This window comes from Tursiops truncatus, chromosome 2, assembly GCF_011762595.2.
Source record: "Tursiops truncatus isolate mTurTru1 chromosome 2, mTurTru1.mat.Y, whole genome shotgun sequence".
NCBI classification, from domain to species: Eukaryota; Metazoa; Chordata; class Mammalia; order Artiodactyla; family Delphinidae; genus Tursiops; species Tursiops truncatus.
The window spans coordinates 10,827,480-10,852,391 of NC_047035.1; the positions used below are offsets into that span (position 1 = coordinate 10,827,480).

Genomic DNA, 24,912 nt, shown 5'->3' on the forward strand with positions numbered 1-24,912 from the left:
TGCACAGGCGCAATGATGGGGAAGTAGCCTGGTACCACACACTTCCTTACCAGCGGCCAGGCCCAGCACTAGGCCCGTCCGTGCTTGAACCTCTTAATTCTACCGCCACCTCCTTAACCACAGTACTTACCAGCGTCTCCGTTTTGAACAGGAGGATTCTAAAGATGGGGACTTACTCAAAGCCCCTCAAAGGCTAAGGGTCTCAGTGGGAAAATCAAGAGATGTCCGACCCCACAGTGAGGGTGGGGAAGTTCTTCTCCCTCAAGGTCCCTTCAAGGTCAACCCCCATCTGTGGGAACCCACCGTGGTCCCCACCGCGCAGGTGCTGGGTTGGGTGAGGATGGCTAGATTACCCCTGCCTGCTCAGAACCCTTGTGAGTGCCACTTACTTGGATTGGTGTCCCTGGAATTCCCAGAAGGAGCATTGGACTTGAGGTAGGAAGCTTGAGCTCCAAATCCTACTTTCCAGCTGCCTGTCCTCATGCAAACCTTCCCCTTCCCCTTTTGGAACCTTTTTCGCCTCGTCTATCAGATGGGAGAGAGGATGCATAAGAATGAATAAGTTAATTCAACAAAAAACGTTCTTACTTTCTAGGGCAGTTGTTGGGGGCAATGCCATGGAATAAGTGACAAAAGGGAAAGTCTCTGGACGCTGTGTGATCCACGGAGGAGGGCCTGGGAGTCTGGAATTAGCTGCGGGACATGGCAGTTCCAGGTAACCATCACCTGGCTGTCCTCACCTCCCTAGGAATCTGGTCAAGGAAGGGGTGCTCGCTGGAGCCGGGTGCTGTCCGGGTACCTCTGAGCTACCCACACCAGGCTGCAGGGCCAATGCTGCCTTAGCGTGAGGGGCTGGAGGGGTCCCCTCCCAGCTGCCTGCACTCGACCAGCACATGTATATGGCCCCTTCAACATGGTGAAGTGGGTTGTCTCATTCCCATTTTTACTGATAAAGGAACGGAGACCCAGAAGGGGAAGTGACTTGACCAAGGTCACATAGCTAGTAAGTTGCAGAATTGAAACTAGACCTAGGGTTCCTGACACTCAGATCTGAGATCCTTCCATTCCTGCTTGGTTCGCTATTCCCCCATGACCGATGCTAAGCTCTATACATACGGTGGACCTGTTGAAGTGACCATAAGGGACTCCCAGGGACAGAGAGTTTGGTGTTCACTAGCACAGAGCTAACCAAACATCTCAACGAGTTGTAGAAGCTTTAGAACTGGAAGAACCCTTGGAAACCTTTTAGGCAAAATCCTCTTTTTGCAATGAGAAAACTGAGGCCCAGAGAGGGACAGGGATGTGGCTGAGGTCACACAGCACTTTAGCATCAACTTGGAGACTATAACCCAGGTTCCTGACTCTTAGTCCTGTGCTCTTCCCCCTCACCCCTGGTCTGGAGCAGATGCCCTCAGGCCAGGGCACCACGACGCTGAGCAGGCACTGGGCATCGGCACTTCCGGTCAGGGTAGCACCACATGAACTGAGCCTCTGCCTTGTGCCAGGTGGGGGTAGAGCCAAACTCCAGCTCTGGAAAAGCCAAGGCAGGGACCTCAGGCACAGGGAAGCAAAGAAGGGGTGGGAAGCAGGGCCTGGGTCAGCTGGGGGTGGGGACCACCTGGCTGCACAGTGCCCCCTTCCAGGATGGAAGGGATGGAGGGCCGGTTCTAGTCCATCCCGCCATTTAACAGATGGAAAAACTGAGAGCCTGAGAGAGAAAGAGATGCTCGTGGCTGAGCTGGGACGTAAACCCCCAAGTCTCTTGATTGCCGGTCTCTTTGCACAATAAACAAAACTGAGGTTGTCGGTGCTGCAAAATAATAATAATGGTAATAATAATAGTACCCCAAACATTAGGCACAAAGTGATTTTGAGGTCAGAATGTCCCTTTTCCCTCCCCTAGGGTGGAGCACAGAGCAGCTACCTGACACTTGATATGGAACTGTGGTTCTCAGCACTGGCTACCTACTAAAATGGTCAAGGAAGCCTTGAACACTGCAATGCTTGGCCGCCAGCCCTGGAGGCTTTGAGCTCATGGTCTTGGGTGGGACTAGAGCCTTGGCGTGTTTTCAAGACTCTCGGTCAGGCCTAAGAACCACGCTTAAAGATGATTTTTGACTGCATATAACAAAAAATCCACCTAACATTGGCTTAAACCATAAGGATCTTCAGTCTTTACCTAATAAGCAGGCCAGGATGGGCAGACCCAGCACTGGTTCAGCGGCTCAACAATATAATGAAGGACTCAGGAGACCTGTCACTCACTCCGTCAAACTCACTGTTGCGACACTGTCCCTCTCATGGTTACAAGATAGCTGCCACCACTCCAAGCAGCAAGTCCTCCAACACAAAGCAGGGGTGTGGGCGAGGAGTCATTTTCTTCACTGCTTTCTCTTTTATTAGGAAAAGGAAAGTCCTTCCTGGGAGACCCCGGCAGAATTTCCTTTATGTCTCTTTGGACAAAACCAGGCTACATGTCTACCCCTAAATTAGTCACTGGCCAAGGGGGTTCCAGTTGTCTTGGAACAGTCATGCTTCATCCATGGAAGAGGGCACACTGCTGCCTGAACAAAGCCAGGTTCTGCTATCAGAGAAATTGGGGGAAATGGCTGTTGGGTGGGCAATCAAGAGGGTCTGCTGTACCCTACGGTAGTGGAGACATACAGCCACCTGCACAGTAAACTTGAACCAGGCATTCTCCCCTTGTAAGGCATTGGCCTTGGGAAGACCACCCAGGGTCAAGTCCACACATGAACTACTGACCACAGCCCGGAGGGAGAAGTTCTAGCAGCAGAATGCTCCTTGGAAGAAACTGGGTAGGCTTCCTGGAAGAGGAGGCACTTGCTCTGGACCTTGAGGAATGAGAAGGAGTTCTTAAAATGCAGGAAGGAGGGAGATGTGTCCAGCACAGCTCAAGCAAGGGCACTGGGGTAGGAACCACGGCTGGGCTGGGGGAGAGGTGTGCCCTCGCCTTACTTGGAAAGTCAGGGATGCAGAGGAAGAGGGTGAAGGGAGAATGGGAACTGGATTTTGAAGAGGTGGAAGGCCAAGGCCAGGCGTGCAGGCTTTATTCTGTTAGGCAGAGGAAGGACTTGGTGAGGTCTGGGGTGTGGGGCTGGGAGACCACCATGAAGGCCACTGCTGAGGCCAAGCAGGAGGAAATCAAGGACTGAACCAGGCAGGATTGGTGGGGAGAAGCGGGTGGAGGGGAATGACCCCAGGAAGGCTGAGGCAGGGCACAGGACCGCCGTCCCCAGGTGCCCTTGTGTGCTGCCTTCGGAGCTGCAGCCTCGTCTAGCTGTGTTTGGAAAACCCACATTTGTGTGGTAATAACAACTCTCATTTGCTAGTGCCTTACGGCGCAGTAGGTGTTACTCTTAGGGTTGTGACAGGAAGTAGATGGAAGAATATCTACCAAGGGTTCAGCCCATGTCAGATCCCACCCCTCGCCCCGCTCCCACCCCAGATGGGTGACCCCCCCCCCCCGCTTGTGCTTTATGGCTGGTCCTCCTGCCAAGTGGTGGTTCCCAGTCACCCGTGGAGCCCTTCGAAGAAGTGGGATGCTCAGGCCACACTCCCAGAGATTCTGACTTAATGGGTCTGAGACGGGGCCCAAACACCAATCCTTTCTAGAACCAGTTTTATATCCTTTTAAGTAGATGTGTTACTGTGGTATCATGTACAGAAATGTACAGATCATACCCGAACGGCTCCAGGGATTCTTACGAAGGGAACCAACCAACCATGTAATCACTTAGATCAAGAAATACAGCGTGACTGGCCCCCCTCATGTTCCCTCCCACTTAGTAACCCCCAAAGGTAACCACTCTCCCGACTTCTGTCACCGTAAGTTAGTTTTGCCTGTTCTTGAACTTTCTACAGATCGAATCGTGTACGTATGTTCTTTATTGTCTGACTTCTTTTGCTCACTCGGGTTTGTGAGATGCATCCTGTTACTGTGCGTAGCGGCAGTTTGACTATTTCAATGGTGCATACGCTACCCATCACCTGAATACACCACAGTGCGCTAATCCATTCAAACGCTGATAGACATTTGGGGCGTTTCCATTGGGGTTTACTTTTATTATTATTACTTTTTTTTGCGGTACGCGGGCCTCTCACTGTTGTGGCCACTCCCGTTGCGGAGCACAGGCTCCGGACACGCAGGCTCAGCAGCCATGGCTCACGGGCCCAGCCGCTCCGCGGCATGTGGGATCTTCCCGGACCGGGGCACGAACCCGCGTTCCCTGCATCGGCAGGCAGACTCTCAACCACTGCGCCACCAGGGAAGCCCCATTGGGGTTTATTTTGAATAACGCTGCTATGAATTATTCTCAAAGTTGTCTTCTGGTGAACATATGTGCACCTATCTTGGACATAGAGACTGGAGTGGGATTTGGGGGTCACATGACATGTATATGCCCAGCATTAGCAAATGCCATCCCATTTTGACACTTCTGCCACGAGTGGGGAGCATTCCGGTTGCTCCACTTCCTCTCCAATGCTTGCCATTTCCCATCGTTTTCACTTGAGCCATTCTGGTGGGTGTACAGTGGTATTGCATTGGGGTCTTAATCTGAGGTCTTCCCAAACACTTAGGAAGTTAATCACCCTTGCGTTTGGTGGTTGGCCCTTTAGATGTCCTCTCTGTGAAGTGCCCGGCCTAGTCTTTTGGGTGTTGGTTAACTAGAGCCACAAGAATTCTACATGACAAAGCACCTGCCACAAGCATTTAGTCTCGCGCTCTGGCGCTGCGGGTCGATAGGCCGATCTAGGCCAGGCCAGGCTGGGTCACTCAGCTTGGGCTCCTCAGCTTCAGGCTGCAGGCCCACTGGACAGAGCTCCTCTGTGCAGGTTGGGCTGTGGCAGCCCCAGGTGGGTTCACTCTGGGGCCCAGCTAAAGGGCAATGGCTCCAAGGGGGAGTCCTGGCGATGGCAGAAGAGCGAGTGCCACTGCACACGCGCACGTCAAGTGGCTGCGTTATCATGTCCACCAGCATTCATTGGCCAGAGCAAGTTACACGGCCAAGCCCAAGCTCAGTGGGGAAGGAAGGGGCAACATTCTGCCTCCAGGGGAAAGGGGAGGGTGAATATTTGCCGAGCAAACAAATATTTGCCGAATTACAGCACTGGTGTTTTTTGAAAAGATCTCATGTGACTCTAATCTTCAGTCAGGGCTCGGAATCACTGACCTACAGCCACACTGCATGTCAGCCGGTCACAATGGAAATCAGGCTAAGCTGATTTGACTTCATTTCCTAAGAGCAGTTGACTCAACCAAAGTCCATTTCTCCTTAAGGCAATTTTTTTTAAGAAGACGGTCCCTGGAATTACACGGCAAAGGATTTTAACCATCGGTTTTAACTAGATCATGTGATTCATCTCTAATAATCTCACCTCTAGCACAAGGCAGAGAAATGCGTGGATAGGGTGTTGTTGGATGATTGGAAGGAAGGAGTGTGGGCACGGTTGTGTAATCTCCTTGAGGGCAGGGATTCTGTCTCTTGGGATCGTGTTGCTGTATCACCAGTGCTTAGAAGAGTGTCAGACATAGAAGAGGTGCTCAGTAAATTATCCCTCAGTTAACGATGCATGCACACGTGTTTAGATAGGCTGTCCGGAATGGAAAAATGAATGGTGGATGAGTGGATGGTTGGTTGAATATATAGATGTACAGATGGATGGATGGATAAAGGGATGGGTGGTGGATAGACAGATACATCTGAGGGTGAATAATGGAGAGATAGGTGGATTGTTGGATGATTGGCTAGACAGATGAGTGGGTGGATGGGAGCATGGATGTTGGATAGATGATTAGATGGTTGGACAGATGGATGGCTAAGTGAACAGATGGGAGGGTGAGTGGATAAATGAGTGGGTGGGTGGACGGCTGGATGCGTGGGACGATGAATAATTGGATAGATGGGTGGCTGGTTGGACAGATGGTTAGATAGGCTGGTGGAGTGATGAATAGATGAGTGGTGGATGGATGTGTAGATGAATGGGTGGTTGGGTGGATCATAGGACAAAATGAATGGATGAAAAATGATTGTGTGATTGCCACAAGAAAGCGCAGCCTTCCCTGTGTGTAAACATAGCTACCTTGCATAACTCTTAGTGACCAGGGTGGCTTTGATCTCCTCACAGACTTTCCTGATCTGATGCTTGCTCCTCCCCACTGAGTGTCTTCTGGAGGCCAAGGTGAGAGGTGGAAGAGGATGGCCACGGAGATCAGTGCTCAGGGCAGACAGCGTGCCATTGGGCAAGAGGAGTACAACCTGTATAGAAGCCTGAGCGAGGATGAGCTGGTCCAGATGGCCATTGAGCAGAGCCTGGCTGACAAGACTCGGGGCCCAGCCACCACTGAGGCCCCTGTGTCCACGCGTGTCAACCGCGAACCTGCGCATTTCTACCCGTGGACCAGGTGAGCGAGGGGAGGCCAGGTGGGGCGTCCATCAGGTACAGATCCCAAACACTGTTAATCCAAGACCAAGTTATCCTGGGCACTAAGATGCATTTTCACACTTACATTTATTATCTAAACTTACTGAGCTCTGAAGGTACCAAGTGCCACCTTCAGTGCTGTACACACTTTGCCTCATTTTATCCTCTTAAGGACCTTCTAGGAGGCTCTATGCTACATTCCCATTTTACAGATGAGGAAACTGAAGCTCAGGGCTGAGTAACTAGCCCAAGGTCGCACAGCTAGCAGACAGTGGTGCAGAGATTGGAGCTATCTGATTCCAGAGCCCATGGCTCGACCTTGTACTGCTGGTTTTATGTCTGGATGCAAAGGAACTGATGTTCTGAATCTGGCCAGGGTTTCCAACCCTTTCTATGCCATCTCCCTGGAAAAACATGTCTGAGAAGCAATGACATCTGCCCAGCAAAACCATCCTGCCTCCTGTTCCGGCTCCGCATCTCAGCACGACCTCATCCTCCCATTAGCAGGGCCATCTACAGCAGTTCCATGTCACACCAGTAGAAATATGACACGGTCCACAACTGCAGTTCCACAGATGCAATTTTGAATTGTGTGACCTTGGGCAAGTCATTTAACCTCTCTGAACCTCAAACAACAATGGTAATAACAGCAGCAACAATAAACAGACTTTTTCCGATGTCCAGAGCCAGTCGACACGGATGAAGGTGGGTGACGGTACATCTTGGCCCTGTGCCCTGATGAAACCTACCAGGGTGTTCCCCAAGTGACTCTGGCCCTTCCAAGGCTGGACCACTTCTGCCAGGAAGGCTGGGCAAAGGCCTGGGATGCCCATCACTCAGGAGCCCCCTCCCTAAAGGGGAAGGCAGGCAACCTCCTTGGGCAGCTGGAAGGAATATGAAGGCTCCAGGTTACTGAGCTGACCACAAGGACATCCCATCCTGAGACCCAATCTGAAAAACAGAAGCCCAGGGCCAAGGACTCGTGGTGGCTGATGCTCTAGAGACCCTGGTTCCTGTTTTGGCCAGTTCAGCCTAAGTCAGACCACAGGTTCCTCTTTCTCAGAGGGATCAGAGAGAGAGAAGAGCAAGTTCCCTCCAACCCGGCCTGCAGCACAAGCCATATGTCCTGGGGCCTCTGCAGCCTTCTCCCCAGCATGGGAACCCCCTCCAGGAGTGCTGTAGACACTTGAAAACATTAGAACTGGGCCCTGACCTCCTCCTTCCTCTAGTGGTAAGGAAGTGGCGGCCCCACGTGGGGTGTGAACATCTATCCTGAGAAAGAAAGCGCTCACGCAGCAGGGAAAGGACTTATCCAAGGCCATGCGGCCCTCACCCAAGATCCAGGCACAGTCAGGCAGGGCAGGATTCAGCCTGCATCTCCTCACTCTTGATGTGACCTGAAACCTCCTAGGCTCTGTTCTGCCCTTTCATCTCCGAAAGGAGGCTGGGTTGGGCCCTGCTAGGGAAGCAAATCCCTTTCACGGGATTGTTAATCACATTCTCTTCCTCCACATGCCCAGCCCACAGGCGTTCACTTGATCCCGACAAAAGCCACGCAAGGTGGACGTTTCTGTGCCCATTTTACATATGACAAAACACGCGCCCAGCAGGGCCAGGAACTGAACCAAGGTCTGTCCCACCCTGAAGTTCAGACACTTGCCCAGCTCCGTTGATTCTGCAAAAGCCTCTCTCTATTTCCTGTCCCTCCTCCACCTTGAAGAGACGTCTCCCCACAGAGATTCAGGGTCCCCCAGACAAGAGACACACGGGTTTGTGCTCACACTCAGACATGGTGTCACAGTAAGTATGGGGCCCAATAGGGTCCTTGTCCACTTTTTCCCCCAAATATCATAGTGTTCATCTAAGTAGACCCCCGGCAGGTTTAGAAAGCGGACATCACATATGTCCCCAGAGGCTCCACTTGGCCAGCTCCGCCTCATTTTTGACCAGCCTCCCAGGTCAGGCAAGTTGCTCTCTTACTTTCCTGACTGTTTCTTTCACTGCCCTGACTACAACAGTCTCTATGTATTTCTTTCTGCCATTAACCTGTGAACTCCTTGAAGGCAGGGGCCTCAGCCGTCTTCCTTCTGGTGAGGCCTCGTGTCTAGCACACAGGGCCTGACCCGTGGCAACACCTCATAGCTCTTGGTGAACGGATGAAAGGGTGAATGAGTGAGGAGGTGGCAGACTAGAGCGGAAACAGGAGTGGGTTGGGAGGTTCGGCTCCTTCTTCTGTCACCTACCGGCTGTGTGTCCTTAGGCAAGTTACTTGACTTTTCTGAGCCCCAGCAGCCTTATGCCTAAAATGGCAATAACAAAAACTTGCCCAGGCCTACCGTGCAGTATTCTTATGAAAAGCTAATCAGATGAGGTGGGTGCTGTCCCACATCCTGCAGCCTGAACAACTTCGCTCCACTTCCTACCTGAGGACCCTGAGTGCCCATCTCAAGGCTGCCTCTGTATCATGGACAAGCTTTTGTGTCACCCTAAGAAGGCATTGCCCGGCCTCCTGAGAGTGTCCCCAGGGACACTGTGTGACCTCCTTGGGGACAGGGAAGAGATATTACTCACTTTTGTATCCTTAGTACCTGGCAAAGAGCCTGGATCATTGTAGATGCCCAATGAATGTTTTCAGGCAAATCAATGCATTTTTAAAAAATATTTATTTATTTGGCTGTGCCAGGTCTTAGTTGCGGCATGCGGGATCTAGTTCCCTGACCAGGGATCGAACCCGGGCCCCCTGCGTTGGGAGCGTGGAGTCTTAACTGCTGGACCACCAGGGAAGTCCCTGCATTTTGAATCCAATAAAATTCTCTAGAAATATAATTTATTGTCATCAGCTTGTGACCAAAATGGCAAACGTGGACGTAAAGGTCAAGCAGGTCTTTGGGATCCTAGAAATGAAAGTCAGCTCAGCATCCCAGAGAAAATATAATATTCCCTTTTAAAGTCATCTTCCAATTTGTTCCTCTCCCACCACGAGGTAAGGGGTGAAGTTTGAACGTGTATGAGGATCATTTTCCAAGCCTTGGCCCGCTGAGGGCCCCCCGAAGGGCAGACCAACGTCCCATCCAGTGGAGAAGTAGGGTTCATGCACTCATGGAACAGGGAGCCCAAGGGTACAAAAATAGCAGTCCGAGTGGCCCCAGGAAGCTGAGTCTTCCAGTCTTTAAACTTCTGCATTTTATTTAAGGTTAAATTTCTAAGAAGAAGAAGGAAGAAAGCATGAAGCAGGAACTTGCTCGGGCGGACGTGTGCACAGCTGCAAACAATTCAAATAAGCCACCTACACTTACTGTACACTTACGATGTGCCAGGTGACTTCCCTGCACCTGGATGTGCATCAGGCCTGGTTCCTGTTCTCCCTAAGCTTTCAGTCTAATGAGGGCAAAGGCCCAGAGGTACATAATCATCCAACAGGATGGATGCAGCAAAGAGGCTTGCTTCGGTGTCAGAGGGACACAGGAAGGGTTGATCTACTTCTTAGTCAAGGAGGTGGGCTTTGCAGGATTAATAGGAGTTTGCCAAACAGGCTAGAGGAAGCAAACCTCTTTGAGCCTCAGTTTCCTCATCTGCAAAAGGGAGCCAATTTCATCTCCTTCACAAAGTGGACTAGAGGATGAAATGAGATGACTTGTGCCATGTGCCTATCATAAGACTTGGTACAAAGCAAGCTCTCAATGAATCTTAGCCATGGATGGGAAGGCAGAAGTTGCTGCAGCTTGGAATCCATGTTCTCTACATGTGAGTCCTCTCTGGCCAGCCCAGAAAGGATGCATTGGCCAGTGGGTGCGGGGGAAACAGAACTCTCATGGGGGGAATGGGCATGGAGGGGGCAATCCCGTGTGAGCTCTTCCTCTCTCCAGCCAACAGGGCAGGGGGCTGGTTCTCCAGGAATTTGAGGTCTTGGCATACAACCACACAGCACCAAGATTACCATACGGGACACTATCCCTACAAAGGCTTTTGTTTGCTTGTTTTGTTTCATTCATTTAAATTTATCAAGTGCCTGTGGTGCCAGGCCCTGTACTCATGACACCTGTGTTCGTGTGAGGACCAGATGGGAGGACAGGTATGGGATGCTGCTCGGTGGCAGGCATGGGAAGACTCTTGTATTTGTCAGCTCCCTGTGCTATTAAGACGCCTGCTTGCCACCCGCATTCAGCCAGGTCCAGGCCAATGTAACACCCTTCCTGGGGCTGGCCTGGGCTTCTCATTAACTCAGACAGGGCCCACTGAGAAGTCAGGGGGCCTTGTCATCACAGCCCTGGTCCCCACTCTCACCGAGCCTGACCTGTGTCTGAAGCCGGGACCAGCTGGTCTCCAGGACAGGGCTGTTGGGAGCTGGTGATGGTGACATACTACCAACCCCGACCTGCCCGCCCACACAAAGGACGTGGGGCCCTACCTGGGCCCCTTCCAGGGCATGACCTTTGCCCACATCCTGCCATGTTCCTCTCACTTCTGATGACTCAGCCCTAGTGGTTTTCTCTGCTGGGAACTTCCCTGCTCTGGACCCGAGATGAAATGGGGCCTGTCGCCTTGATCAGAAAGAGCACGGAACCCGGTCAGCGGCCTGGCTCCCCTTCCGGCTCTGAGCACTCATGCTGCCTACCCCTAAAGCCTAGTTAACACGCTCAGTTTCAGAGCGCCCAGAGCGGTCCTCCTGCCTCTCTCCCAGCCCCTCCCTTGCGGCTCTGTGGTGGTGTGTGTCCTCACCACCACCCCCGCCCGACCCCGTGAGCCTCTGAACACCTGAGGATCAACAAAAAGAAATATGCCATCCATCTGCACCCCCGGCCCTAGCACAGGCTGTGCAAGCATAGAAAGGAGGCGAAGCCATGCCCCATCGTGAGGGAATGTCACCGTCGCCGTCTCGCTGCCATCCCCACCAGCCTCACCGTTCCATTGTTGCTGTTATTATTATACCGTCAGAGATATGTCCTAATTTTAGGGTGGCGGGTAGGTTTTCATCAATGAGTTTTACCTGGCTAAAAGCATTCTAACAACAAAAAGTGATGGGAGGCCACACGTGGATCAATGATGAGAGTGACCGGGTCCCCAGGGCCACGTAGAGATAGAAGCCCAGGGCTTTGTCATGACCACAGGGCTGGGGACTGCTCAGGTGGGCCTGGCCTCAGGCTGCTTCCGTCTTGCCCAGCATCCTCCGCTTTTCAGGGCCGGGAGCAAGTGCAGATAATGACACTGAAACAGCAGCTCTCAGGGCTGGGGAAAAGGGGCCCTGGCAGGGCCAGTCTCTGCACCCCTGTCCCCAGGATGTGGTGTGAGATCTGTATGGCATCCTGAGTTTCCATGTGAGCTCATTGCAGTGAAGGCTCCACAGCAACAACAGCAGCGAGGAAACCCCTGGTCAGGTCCTGCTTCCTCATTTTGCAAAGGAGGAAACTGAGGCACAGAGAGGGGTGGGGGCTTGTTCCCAGTTTCAGGGCCTGTCAGCGTGGCGGCCTGAGAGCCAAAGAAGGGACAAAGGGGCGGGAGGCACCAAGCCTCTGGAGGAGGGAGCATGTGTCGGAGCTCCGCGGCAGACAGGAGTCGACTCTGCAGCTGCGTGTGACCCTGGGGCCGTTTCCTGCCTCTAGGAGCCCCAGTCTCTGAGTCTAGGAAAGGCAGTGGCATCGGCACCCGCTCTAGCGTTCATGGCATCACACTCGGCCTCGCTGCTCAGGAGCAGGTGGGGGAGAAGGAAGGTGGCAGGTGATGACCGTGGTGCAGCAGGTGAAGGGGGCTGGCATCCTTCCCGTCTCTCTCTGCTCCCTCCCTTTCCCTGTGCCCCGGCCTGGCTGAGGGTGTCCACAAAATCTGCAGGGCCTCAGGGTCACAGTTCCAGCACCTCCGTGGCCCACAGGATACTGGTCACCTGTAGCAACACCCTTCCCAATCCCGCAGGGGACTCCGCAGAGGGGCGCAGGAGACCAGGCCGGGTCCGCTGGGGTGTCTGTTGCACCAGGGTCCCCAACCAGCTGGAAGATGGGCCAGCATGCCCTGTTCCCATTCCAGCTCCAACCAATCCAGATCTGTGCAGTGGCCACCTCCCCTCCTTTCACCCCTCCTGTCCTCACAACAGCCCAGTGGGGTGGGAAAAACTGAGACTCAGAGAGACGAAATAATGATGCAATGAATGGTGGACACGTGTGGAGCCCTGTGCCTGGCCCTCTGGTAAGCACTTTACACCATTCACGCATTCAGGCCTCACCAGACTAAGTCCCAGAGAAGATGCACCTGTTCGAGGTCACACAGCCAGGGAGTGCCAGAGCCTGGATTTGAACCCGTGTCACTCTCACTCCAAGCCCTGACTCCGATGAACTTCTTCGCACATCCTTTTGCTCTACCCTTTGTACTGCTTGTTCCCGACCCTGGGACAGCAGGACCCTCTAACGAGGAGCCAGTGAGGTGAGGGTGGGAGCACAGACCTGGCTTGGCGCCCCAGCTGTGCTCTCCTAGCCCCCCACCCCGGTGAATCTCTTGTCCATCCCTGTGGGGACCCAGCCTGGCCCGCCCTGGGACTGAGCCCCTTTCATCCTGGGACCTGCTGCTGACTACTCCTCACATCCTCCTGGGTGAAGAATGTCACCTTGCTTCATATCTGCCTCCTGCGTGGTTGGCTGGGGAGGGGGACCTTCGGGGGTGGGGTGAGGTTAACCTCATTGTTGTCTTATATGGTCATTTAAATCTCCCAGGGCTTCCTCAAGGGCCAAAAATAATCTGGAGACACAGCAGCTGTGTCCAGCGCACAGGGAGGACCCGGCCATCTGCTTTGGTTCAGAGCCCTGTGTCTGTCTGTCAGTCTCTCCCCCTCGCTCTCCCTCCATCCTCGTTCCTGCCTCCGGCCATGACCCGCTTCTCATATGCAGAGTATTTTTCCCTCTTTCACTCCTGCCCTGCACCCTCCAGGTCCGCTGTGTCTCCTGAGAGCGCCACGACCGCAGCCCCCAAGGGCCTGTTCCAGGAGGTTATGCAGAAATACAACCGCAGCAAGTCCTTCCAGCTGGCGTAAGTGCCCCCCCCCGCGGCCCCCAGACCATCCAAGCTCATTCTCCTCTAAACTGGGGTTGGGGTGCAGGGATGGGAAGCAGTCCCACAGCCCCCAGGAAGAGGGGTACTCTGGAGGGACTCCAAGGAACAACCCTCCCAGGTGTGTCCCCCTGAGACCCAGCAGCTCCTGCCGAGCTGGGCTTGGTGGTCGCAGGCTCCATCCTCTAGGAACTGCCAGCCAGGCTGAGCTTGTGATTAACCCCTCAGTTCCCCCAGAATGGGCCCTGCGTGCTGGAGTAGCCCCGTAGGGCTCTGAACCTGGGGACCCAGGGAGAGGGGGACTGGGGAGACGGCTCTAGTACTCCAGGGGCTCAGAGCTGAGGCCGATGAGTCCGCCCCCCATTCTGCCTCGCTTTCCCGCATGCCATCACCGTGGCTCTATCTGAGCACACCCACGACGCCCACACCCACAAGTCTTGGTTTGCTTTGTTGCCTTTATTTATTAAGTGCCAGGTGCTAAAACCAAGATAATCCGAGCTGCAGGAAAGGCTCTGTTTGCCTGGCACCAGGGTGCTGGGCTAGGTGAGTCCTTAGAAAATAGCTCTGTGCTGTTTCCTTCTCTGCTCGACCCCAGAAGCAGCTAAAAACAAAAAAGCGGTCCCGTCGCTGGAGCCCCTGTTTCCTTGATCTGTTACATTGTGGAGAGGAGACAATTGGCCGATGTTTTGTTTCTTCTTCCCAGCCCTTTTCAAGTCCTGCCACCCCTCTCTTCCTTGGCGCTGCAGGTAGGATTTTGACAGTCTGGAAAAGCGAAACCAGGTTCTGGTCTCAGCGCTGTTGCCACTTCCTGTGAGACTGCCTGTGAGTCGCTGACCCTCACTTAGTCTCCGTTCTCCGTAGAGAAGGTTGGAGAGGACAGAGTGGCCTCCAGGGTCCTGTCCAGCTCCTCGGTCTCTGATGGTCTGATACCCGCAGCAGTTCCCCCCAGCCCTGGGGCGGGCACTTTGGCTGAGCTCGTACAGAAGCTGGCGGTGTGTGTGTCTGAGCGCTCCAGGGTCCTTGCACCACAGCTGGACGAGGCCCAAGCTGAGCGGTGCGTCCTAAGAATGTTCTCATGACACCGCACACCCGCCAAAGCCACAAGAACAGCCAGCCCTCCTCCCTTCCACTTCAGACGGGTCCCACAGGAGACCTTCCGGGAGAGACAGGACACCTACCCCACTGGGGCTTTTCCTGACACCAACCGGGGCTGCTCTGGGCCGCTCGTGAGCGGAACTCATCAAGGTGGCAGTGATGGCGTTGATGGGGACTTCAGGGCTTATCTGGTCAGTTACCCATCGTCCTTGCTGGGTCTGTCCTTAACCGGCATCTGTGCTCTGAAGCTATTAATAACCAGAGAGGCTGAGAGTCAGGAGGAAGTGCTGCTCATGCTGGAGGGGGGAGCAGCTGGGAGGGTAAAGGGGCTGGCCCTGGAGACACTCTGGGCCTATCATGGCCACTGACAGGGATGATAGCCTTGGGACAAGGCCTGCCTCCAGTCTCACCTCCTCCATCAGGGAAATGGGACCACTTACGCAGCTCTTTCCCCAAGAGTGGACCCACAGCAGTCTGTTGTCCTCACTGACTCTCCAGGGATGGGGGAAGCCAGCTCAGTGCATGAATGAATGAATGAATGAATGAACGAATGAATGAACGAACGAACAAACGAAGTGGCTTGGATGAGCCAAGCTAAGAAGTTATCTTTCATATTAGCCCTGAAATCTTTTGGATATTCAGAAGTTTTAAATTGTGAAGGTGTCAAACGTATTAATCCTTCAGGTACTTAAATCTTTCAGCAGCTGAAAGTTCTAGAGGTGAGGAGAAGGGTCCGGAGAAAGGAAAGGGGTTGGGAAGACCCCAGAGAGGTGCTCACTGTACGGACTCCCCCTCTGAAGGGTCTGCGCCTTTGTCTCAGTGCAAACAGGCCCCGAAGGTGGAGGTGCTTGGTAAACTCTGGAGTGCTATGCTCAGGGAAGGAGTTTAATTATCACTAAAACCTCCAGTGGGGTCAGTTATCCATCCCTTTGGGGGGCCGACACTGGAAGCCCGAATCCTCCTGGTAGAAATGGTCTTGGTATAGCAGATGCAGCCACTGAAAGCTGCAGGGACAGAGGGGTCCCCTGATTCTCTTTTGGCCACCAAGGAGCTCTGTTTAAAAGGGATCCTTGGTTTCCATCTGTGGAAGTGAATGAGCCGGCCATGTTTCTAGTGGAGTTTCCCAATGTGGTACCCAACTTGGAGATAAAGGCATGGGAATACTCCAGGCCCAGGGATGCTCACACGGGGACGGAACACGGGCAAAGCCCGATCCAGAGCCCTCACCTTTATCTTCTTAGGCCAGTGCGTCCTCCAAACGCTCAGAGGAAGCCATTGCAAAGACTGTGTTGAAAGAGATATAAATACAATCCCCAAAGACACAAGCAAAACTCTAACAGGGAAGAGGCTGTCTTTTTGGAAATAGAAGGGATGAAGGAGTGAAATAATTGTCAGGGTTCTTAAATTCTGAATCCTTCCTCTCTCCCTCCCTTCCTTTCATATTTTCTCTCTCTCTCTCTCTCTTTCAAGCCGCAAATATTTATTAAGTACTTATTATGGACCAGCCACTGAGCTGTGCCGTGGGAACCAAATCATAAAGGATAAAAGAAAGACACGGGCCCTGTGGTCTTGGAGCTCAGAGTCCAGTGGGGGAGACAGACAGTGGGCAAACAATCAAAGACATGTAAAAGCCAGTGGTTAGCTGAGGGCTTAGGACCGGAGGCAGGGAGAGGCTGACCCAGTCACAGGCAGGCTGAGGAAGCCGTGACAGGGCTGAGAGTCAGAGAGGCCAAGGTCAGGGCCGAGGTCAGGGCAGAGTTTCCAGGGCACACCCATGTAGGTTAGGAAAAATTATTCTCCTTATTGAGAGGACACGGCTGCAGGGGCTGAGCACCTGTCCCAGAGTAGCAGGGCCAGGCAGGACTGTGCGATCCCACAGCCAGCCCCACTCCTGGTCACCAGCACGCCCTGCTTTCCTTCTGGGAGAAAGGCCACCTGGCCCTGCCTCTGCCTGCCCCAGTCCGGAGGAATGACCTGCCCCTTGCTCTCATAGGCCCGTGGACCCTGTGCTAAAGGCCATCAAGGAAGGCGATGAAGAGGCCTTGAAGGCGATGATCAAGGCGGGGAAGAACCTCGCAGAGCCCAACAAGGAGGGCTGGCTGCCGCTGCACGAGGCGGCCTACTACGGCCAGCTGAGCTGCCTGAAGACATTGCACCAAGGTGAGGCGCTGGGCTCTGTGCGCAGCCACAGGTGGGGACGGACGCACGGGCAAGGGCACTCTCCTTGCGGAGCTTTGCCTCACCACCACCATGGTGAAAGGGGCGAGGCAAAGTTACCACCCCGCTCGCAGAGTTAAAGTCATCAAGTTGGAAGCAAAGAAGTGCTTGGGAAAGCAAGCCATCCCGCCAGCGCTGCCCCGCCCATCCCGCCACCTCTCCAGGCCTCCCAGGACAGGAGGGCCTAATTCCTAGAAAAGGAATGAGGGAAGGCTGACTTGTGGGAGAGCCACTGCCAGTTTGTTCGAGAATGTTCCAGGGGCTGATTTGGTGTGGAAAATACCGCAGCTGTGCCTGTGCCCTGCCAAGGCCGTCTCCAGCAGCTGTGACACTCTGAGCCTCGGCTCTCCCCCAGGCCAGATGTGGATGGGGAACACCTGCAGACAGGAGTTACCTCTGCTGTCAAGAAGCACGGACCCCAGGCAGCCCACCACACTCCAGGGCAGGAGCGACTACATGAGACGGACTTCTGGCAGTGGCTGGTGGGAGTGTAAGGGAAGGACAGGGTCATTCGGAGAAGGAGGGGGTTCAACCAGGGGAGGCTTCCCAGAGGAGGTGGCATCTGAGCTGGATTAATATGACCGGGAAGCTGAAACAGCCCTGTGAAAGTGACTGAATCCAAGGCCAGGGCAGTGCGGCAGTGTGGATGGTAAATTCAGGTGGAGGCCACTCACATCTGTCCCTGGAACTGGGAGGAAATCGGGACCACCCCTGTGTTGGAGGGGGAGGTGGGTATCTTCCTCCTTTTGAATTTCCTGGTCTATCCTCCCCAGCATACCCGGCAATCATTGACCAGCGCACCCTGCAGGAGGAAACGGCCCTTTACCTGGCGACATGCAGGGGACACCTGGACTGCCTCCAATCCCTGCTCCAGGCTGGGGCTGAGCCCGACATCTCCAACAAGGCCCGAGAGACACCACTCTACAAAGGTGAGCCCACTAGGGTGGGCTTCCCCGAGGGAGGGTCCAGAAACTAGGTGGGCAATGGGGAGGATTGCTTGCAAATTGTACAACTCCCCAAGGGGGTCTACTTTGATGATGCAGCCTCGTTTAGATGTATAACTTCCATAGTTGAACCATTCATTCATGTACATATTCAGTCAGCATTTCCCAAGTCCTCCCATGGGCCAGGCATGCTGAGAGCCCTGAGATGAAAAGATACGGTCCGTGTCCGTGTGCTCTCCCCATCTGGTGGGCGTCGATTCGCAGATGATGTAATAGTCAGCCACTGGCATTGAAGAGCTTGGCACAAGGCACCTGGGAACATTGGGGAGGGGCCCTGATGTGGAAGAGGGCATCTGCAGGAGGGGGTCCCAGAGCTGAGCCTGAATGGGAGGGATTTACCAGCTGGACAAGCAAGGGGAACAGCATAGGCAAAAGCAAAGAGGCGTGAGAGGGAATTTGTACCTCCAGGATGTTCGAGAAAAGGAAACACTCCTGGCTTACCCAATACATCATCCAAGGACATTCACTGGCTGCCCTGGCAGTACCCAGGGTCAAAATCCGAATACTCATGACAGTTGGTATTTATTGAGTGCTTACTAACTACCAGGCTCTGTTCTTTTTTCTAACCCTCATATCCATCCACGTACGAGGTAGGCGATGCCAGTATCCCATTTTACAGATGAAGCCGTAAGGCACAGAGAACTGACATGAGGCAGCCAGGATCACACAGCCAGCAAGGGCAGATCTGGGATCTAAACTCCGCGAGCTGGATGCCAGCACCACACTCTGAACTACTCCACGATCAAGTGTTTAGTTCATGCCTATACGCTTAAGCAATCAGCTTTGGGGCTTGCAAAAATGATAGGACCTTTACACGTTGAGAAACTACAGAAATCTCCAACTTTCCCTGTGTCTGGTATCCAGCACCTGGGACATTCCATAGGCAGCAGGAGCCAGGTCCACTGCAGACCTGTGGTGGAAGTGTCTTGCCTAGAACTCATGTCCCCTGGGCACTGGAGCCATCACCTGGAGCCTCAGCTGACCCAGAGAGAGCGCCCAATATGCTGGGTGACTCACAGCTGAAGCCTGGGCCCTGGTCCTGCATGAGCTCCACGATGTGCCAAGCTCCACCCTAGAGCCTTCGTGTGCTACCTCTCTCCACCCTCCCATGGCATCCTCTCGGGAAGGTTCCATTATCTGTGCTTTACAGGTGAGGAAACCAAGCCTGGGGTCCTGTTTGGAACACTACACAGGCAGCCCCCCGTCCTTCTCACCACCCCCTCTGACTGACTCAGAGAAGCTTCTAGGGAGGGTTAATTTGGACAAGTGCCCAGCCTCCCTGGTAGAAGCTCTGCCAGAGCTAAGGCTGTGTTTAGGGCCCACTGCAAGATGAGGCTTATAAGCGACGTCTGAGCAGACTCAGAAGACAGATTTTAGCCCAAATCAAGTGAGTAGCTTTTGAGGAAGTGTTTTGATCAGGACGATGGCACTGCCCTCCTCCTCCCCTTCTGGCTCGTGGAGGACCGAAGCAGGTAACACTGGAAAGGGAGATGAGGTAGGGGCATTCCAGAACCTTCCAGGGGACAGAGACTCCAGAACGGACTACCTGGATTTGAATCCCAGTTCTGCCACTTACTATCTGTGTGACCTTGGGCAAGTCACTTAACTTCTCTGTGCCTCACTTCTCTCATCTGTGAAAGGGAATAACACTACATCCTTTAAGGGTGGTTGGGAGAACTAAATTTAGTTAGTTAATTATGCAAAGTGCTTAGAATAGAGTGCCTGGCACATAACCAGTGCCAGACACATATCAGCAAATATTAATTCTGATTCGTATTACTATTACTTTTAGTTGTATATCTAGGTTTATGCAGAGACTGAAACTTAGTGCAGATCCAGGAGTTATTTGTTGAGTGAATCCACTTACGGCTGATGAGTGAATGGGTAGATGGACAAACGAATGAATGAAGTCTTGGCTGGCCAGCTCCTGCCGGGGCCCTGCTGACCATCTTGCTTCTCCCTGGGCACAGCCTGTGAGCGCAAGAACGTGGAGGCAGTGAGGATTCTGGTGCAGTACAACGCAGACACGAACCACCGCTGTAACCGAGGCTGGACGGCTCTGCACGAGTCTGTTGCTCGCAATGACCTGGAGGTCATGGAGATCCTGGTGAGCAGAGGTGCTAAGGTGGAAGCCAAGAATGCCTATGGCATCACCCCCTTGTTCGTGGCCGCCCAGAGTGGGCAGCTGGACGCACTGAGGTTCCTGACCAAACACGGTGAGTGCTAGGGTCCCTGGGTCATGGAGTTCCCAAGGGGCACAGCTGGGAAGGACCTCAGAGACCAACTCTAAGGGAAGGCAAGTTTAGGGGTCCTCTATGGATATACTCTGACTGAGTGATGCTATCTTCCGGGAGTACTGTGTTGAGAAGGATTCTGAGGCTGTGTCTAGGCTCAGCCGGAAATGTGTTGAGCTCCACAAGTGATCCCCGCAATTAGGCACAAACTTGGAGTGGGGTGGCACACGTGCTGTATATTAGCCATCTCTAACCTAGCCCAACAACCTCATTTTACAAATGAAGAATCTGAGGCCCAGAAAGAGGAAGGGACTTATCTATCTATAATCACGTAGCAAATTAGTGATAGAACTAGCCAGAATCTTAGTCTCCCGACACCCTAACCGCTTCTCTTCTATCACAGCCAGAAGGAACTTCAGACAACATTTAGGTCACCTCCTCACTTTATAGGTGATGAAACAAGGACCAGAATAGGAAAATGACTTGTCCAAGGTCTCACGGAAAATTAGAACTGGGATTTGAACCCTGGTCTTTGCACTCCTTGCCTCTGAAAAATCTTTGTTCACTTAATGGGACAAAATAAAATAATATTGCCTGAACTATCATGTCCCAGTAACAGAAGACTCCAAGACTTTGGCCGACATTCTTTTGGTTAAAGAGTATTATATTCTGATCTACCCCAAGAACACTTTTGATTTCCTTTCTCTCTCCATGGGAAGTGACCCTTCCACTTGAGCAACAGAGAACCCAGAGGTAGGCCAGATGCTGGGGCTGAGTTGGAATAATTTGTTGAGGACCCACTGTGTGCCAGGCACTGCACTAGGCAGGAGCACAAGAAGCCAGTGGGGTTTCCTCCACAGCCCTAAGAGGTAGGGAGTGTCCTCATGCTATTTTGTAGATGAGGAGACCGAGGCTCGCAGAGGTTAAATGATTGGTCACAGTCAGAGCCTGGACTCCGACTGCGTCCATCTGACTCCAAACTGCATGCTCTTCACACCCCGCCACCCCGCCCCAGGCCTCGAGAATTTCCATCCTGGGGCTTGGCCTGGATAGCATCCACCTACTCAGCACGTGCCCGAGCAGTTGGGAAAACAGACCCAGGGCAGTTCCTTACCGCTGGGGACATATCTGGGCTGACCAGCCTGAGGACAGAGGGGCACAGGGAGGGTCCTGGGAGCCAGGAAAGGAGGCTGGGCAAAGGGCGGGGTGCTCAGCAGACAGGCGAGGGGAACTGGCTAACGCTAGACATCTACCCAGCTCTCCCGCTGAAGCCCTGAGTCAGGGTCTGTTCCCGTTGTGGGCTGAGTCCACTTGCAAATGCAAATATTTTTCTTGTGTGAGCAGGCGGCTCTGCCTGAGGCCGGCGGGGTCCAGGCTTCCAGGGAGCCTGACTCTGAGAGCTCGGCAGTGTCAGAGCCGCTGGCCAAGTCTCCCTCGGGGTGGAGGCAGAACCAGCCTCTGCGCCCCGGCCCCTCCATCCTGCAGAACTCGCATTTGCTGAGCAGCCCCTCTGTGCCAGCCACCTGGTGGGGAGGTTGTCTTAGTTCACAGGATACCGCAGACTGGGTGGTTTACGGACAACCAAGGTTTATCTCTCACAGTTTTGGAGTCTGGGAAGTCCAAGATCAAGGTGCCGGTGGATCCAGTGTCCCATGAGAGCCTGTCCCAACTTCCTAGGCAGCCAACTTCTCTCTGTGTCCTCACATGGTGGAGGGGTGAGGGAGTTCTCTGTGGTCTCTTTTATGACGGCACTAATCCCATTCATGAGGGCTCCACCCTCATAACCTAATCACCCCCCAAAGGCTCCCCCTTCTAACAGCATCACACTGGGGATTACGTTTCGTAAGAGTTTTCAGGGGACATGAGTGTTTCAGTCTATAGCTGATATTTGCTTACATTGCCTTATTTACTCCTTGCAGTTGAGTAGGTACTATTATTCCCGGTCAACAGATGAGAAAACTGAGGCTCCTAAAGGCTGCCCAAGGCCACAGAGCTTGTAAAGCATGAAACAGAAACTTCAACTTGTTCTTGTCTGGCATGAAAGCCTGTGCTCTTTCCGCTAGACCAGAAATCAGTCATCAAAAATTTTAAATTACAAGAAAGCTTGTGATAAGCTGGATGCCCAGAGAGAGGGGATCTGTGGTTAACAGATGCTCTTGATTTCAGCCCTGACTGACATTTCACTGCCGTCTCAGTTCTATTTCCTTCCGGAATAGGGAGGGACTGGGAACAGGCTGCACCGCTCTTTGCAGAGAAACCCCTGCATTCTCTCCATCACCACCAGGAGACGGAGAAGGCATAGGGGACTGGGCTCACGGGAGACTGTCACCAGGCTGGATTCCTCCCTCCTGCAGCACGGTGTAGTGTTTCCTTCAGAGGAGACAAGAAGTAATTCCTCCCTTATTCCTTGAAATGGAAGGCAGGGAAGAGCAAATCCCAGTGAATACAATTATTAGGGTTTGCTGTACGAGGAGGCTCTGTGCCCTCCTAGAGCTGTGAGGGCCTTCCTCAGGGCAGGATCTGGATCCCTTTAGGTGGAATGAGTGTTGAGAGCATGGTCTCTGCCATCTGACCATCTGTCAAGGCTTCTGCCATCGGATCATCGGGGTTCAAGTTTGGGCTCTTCCCTTATGGGCTGGGGGTTCTGGGGCCAGTTGCAGAGGTTCGTCGTCCTTGTCTGTGACATGGAGATAAAGTTGTTGCTGATTGCATGGGGTTACAATATGCTGCGGACTCAAAGAGATAGCATAGGTAAGGCACAGCGTCTGGCACAGAGCAAGTGCTCAGTAAATCCCAGCATCGTTGTGGCAGCTCAGGATGGCAGACAGCGGGTCTCAACGTAGCAGAAAGGAGCTGGAGGTCCTCTGGGTGATCCAATGTATCACAGTGGTTAGGGCAGCAGCGGTCAGCCCGAGGTGGGCGTTACATCAAGGACAGTGACCGCCCTGATCACTCACTCATCCGCCTCTCCTTTGCCAGGTGCTGAGATCAACACACAGGCCAGCGACCACGCATCTGCCCTCTACGAGGCCTGCAAGAACGAGCACGAGAAGGTGGTGGAGTTCCTGCTGTCGCAGGGTGCCGACGCCAACAAGGCCAACAAGGATGGCATACTCCCGCTGCACATCGCTTCCAAGAAGGGCAACTACAGGTCAGCCCAGGCCCCGCCCCCGCCCCCTGAGGCTCCTCCCCGCCCCGCCCATTCCTCTGAATGCCCCGCCCACGGGGGTAGGGAGGCCCAGGAGAGGTCAGAGCCCAGGCCACGTTTTAGGTGGAAAAGAGGAAGACCCCTCAGCAGTCGGCAAGCTAGAGTGAATGCTTACAACACCAGGAACAATAATAATAGCCAACACCTATGTGGCACTTTCCAGCACTTTACATTAGAAATGTGTTCAATCCTTTTAACAGCTGTACTTTTCATAATTCTTTTAACAGATCTACTGAGGTAGATACGATTATTTTCATTTTTTCTCAAATGAGGAAGCTAAGACAGAGAGGTTGAGCAACTTGCCCAAGGTCACTCAGCTTGCAAATGACAGGAACTCACCTGTTCCAAACGTCACATCTACTGGATTCCACACAGAAAGCCAGATATGAGTCTGGACTAGTGGATATTTCTGTTGGGGATGCAAAGATAACCTCTTAGGCAGTTAGCAGGCATACAGGGGATACCTACAATAATACAAATAGTACCATTGATACTAGCTAGTTTTTCTTAAGCACTTACTGTGCGCTAGGTACTTTGAGTGAGATGAGAGAAGTTTAAGTTTTCAGGGAGCAATCTGGTGGGACGGAAGATGCGCGCGCACACACGCACACACACAAATTCATGACAAATGAAAGAGCATGAAGAGCTGAGGTCCGTGGTGGTCCTAGAGACTAGCATGGGCTGGAAGCAGAGGAGTGCTAGAGCTGGCTTGTACAGCTCCTGTGAGCTGATTGGTCACATTGGTAGCCTGAAAATGGCCATGGTAAGAGTATTTACACCATGGAAATTAATGATTGTTAGAAATCAGAGGCCCCTCCTCCCCCCAGAGAGCAAGTTGTTAAACCTCCACCTGCACCACCACTAGCTGGAGGGTCAGGGAAGACTCGCCTAGGAGGTGCCCGTGGGGGATGCACAGGGCCCAGTAATTTCCATTCGACCAGTGTTCCCCAAACTTTGAGCATTCACAGACATTCTTCCTGATTTTAGATATCTGTACCCTCACTTCTTAGTATTTTCCTTTCAAGACGTTATTATTTTCAATGAATTTATTTTCAAAAGGGAACGTTTATCACACTATTAAATTGTTAAAATGATCAAGTTACAATTAATACAAAAACCTTCTCACCTAAAATCCCATCTCGTGTACCCCAGACGACACACTTTGGGAAATGCAGCCCTGTCCTCAGCAGGGAGAAGATCGTGTGTGCTGGAGGGTGTGGGTGGTCTCCACTAAGGCAGAGGGAAAGGGGGGTGGAGAATGGAGTGGAGACACAAGGAGACAGAGCTGACTCTCAGGGGCCCCAGGCCCTGCTCTGTAGGTACCCGCACAAATGACCATCCAAGGATGCCCTCCCCGCTCCATGCCCCATACATGCACAGAGGAGACCCCGCCTTCTCTGGACCAAGTAGCTGGCCGTGAGGCAGACATATCTGGGTTTGAATGCCTCCTGAGGCCCTGGGGAGCTTGCTTAACCTTCCTGAGCCTCAATTCCCTCTTGTGTGAAACGGGAGGTAGGTTGCACTGCCTCGGGGGCTGTTGCGGGGACTAGTGAAATGGACATACGCGGCTATAGAATGGAAATAAAGGCCTCAGCAGAGCACCTGGCACACAGTAGGTGCTCACTGGGTCTGCATTCTCTCTTATGTAGGGAGGGGACATTCCATACTTTTTCAGTGA

The 24,912-nt window shown here is 53.1% G+C and overlaps 1 protein-coding gene across 5 annotated transcripts in view; it reads left to right on the plus strand.

The window, feature by feature from the left end:
- ASB2 (ankyrin repeat and SOCS box containing 2) overlaps nucleotides 1-24,912 on the plus strand; it is a 50,224-nt gene that overhangs the window by 12,463 nt on the left and 12,849 nt on the right. For 3 of the 5 annotated variants that reach the window (XM_033850682.2, XM_073800092.1, XM_033850683.2), the window contains 6 exons: nucleotides 6,148-6,424; nucleotides 13,357-13,455; nucleotides 16,565-16,731; nucleotides 17,562-17,717; nucleotides 19,763-20,008; nucleotides 23,006-23,177. In XM_033850682.2, coding sequence (XP_033706573.1) covers nucleotides 6,219-6,424; nucleotides 13,357-13,455; nucleotides 16,565-16,731; nucleotides 17,562-17,717; nucleotides 19,763-20,008; nucleotides 23,006-23,177 — 1,046 coding nt within the window. In that variant the 5' untranslated portion in view covers nucleotides 6,148-6,218. Of the gene's footprint in view, nucleotides 1-6,147; nucleotides 6,425-11,965; nucleotides 12,856-13,356; nucleotides 13,456-13,924; nucleotides 14,763-16,564; nucleotides 16,732-17,561; nucleotides 17,718-19,762; nucleotides 20,009-23,005; nucleotides 23,178-24,912 lie in introns of those variants that run through there. The other 2 variants (XM_033850684.2, XM_019918624.3) reach the window with 2 other exon arrangements.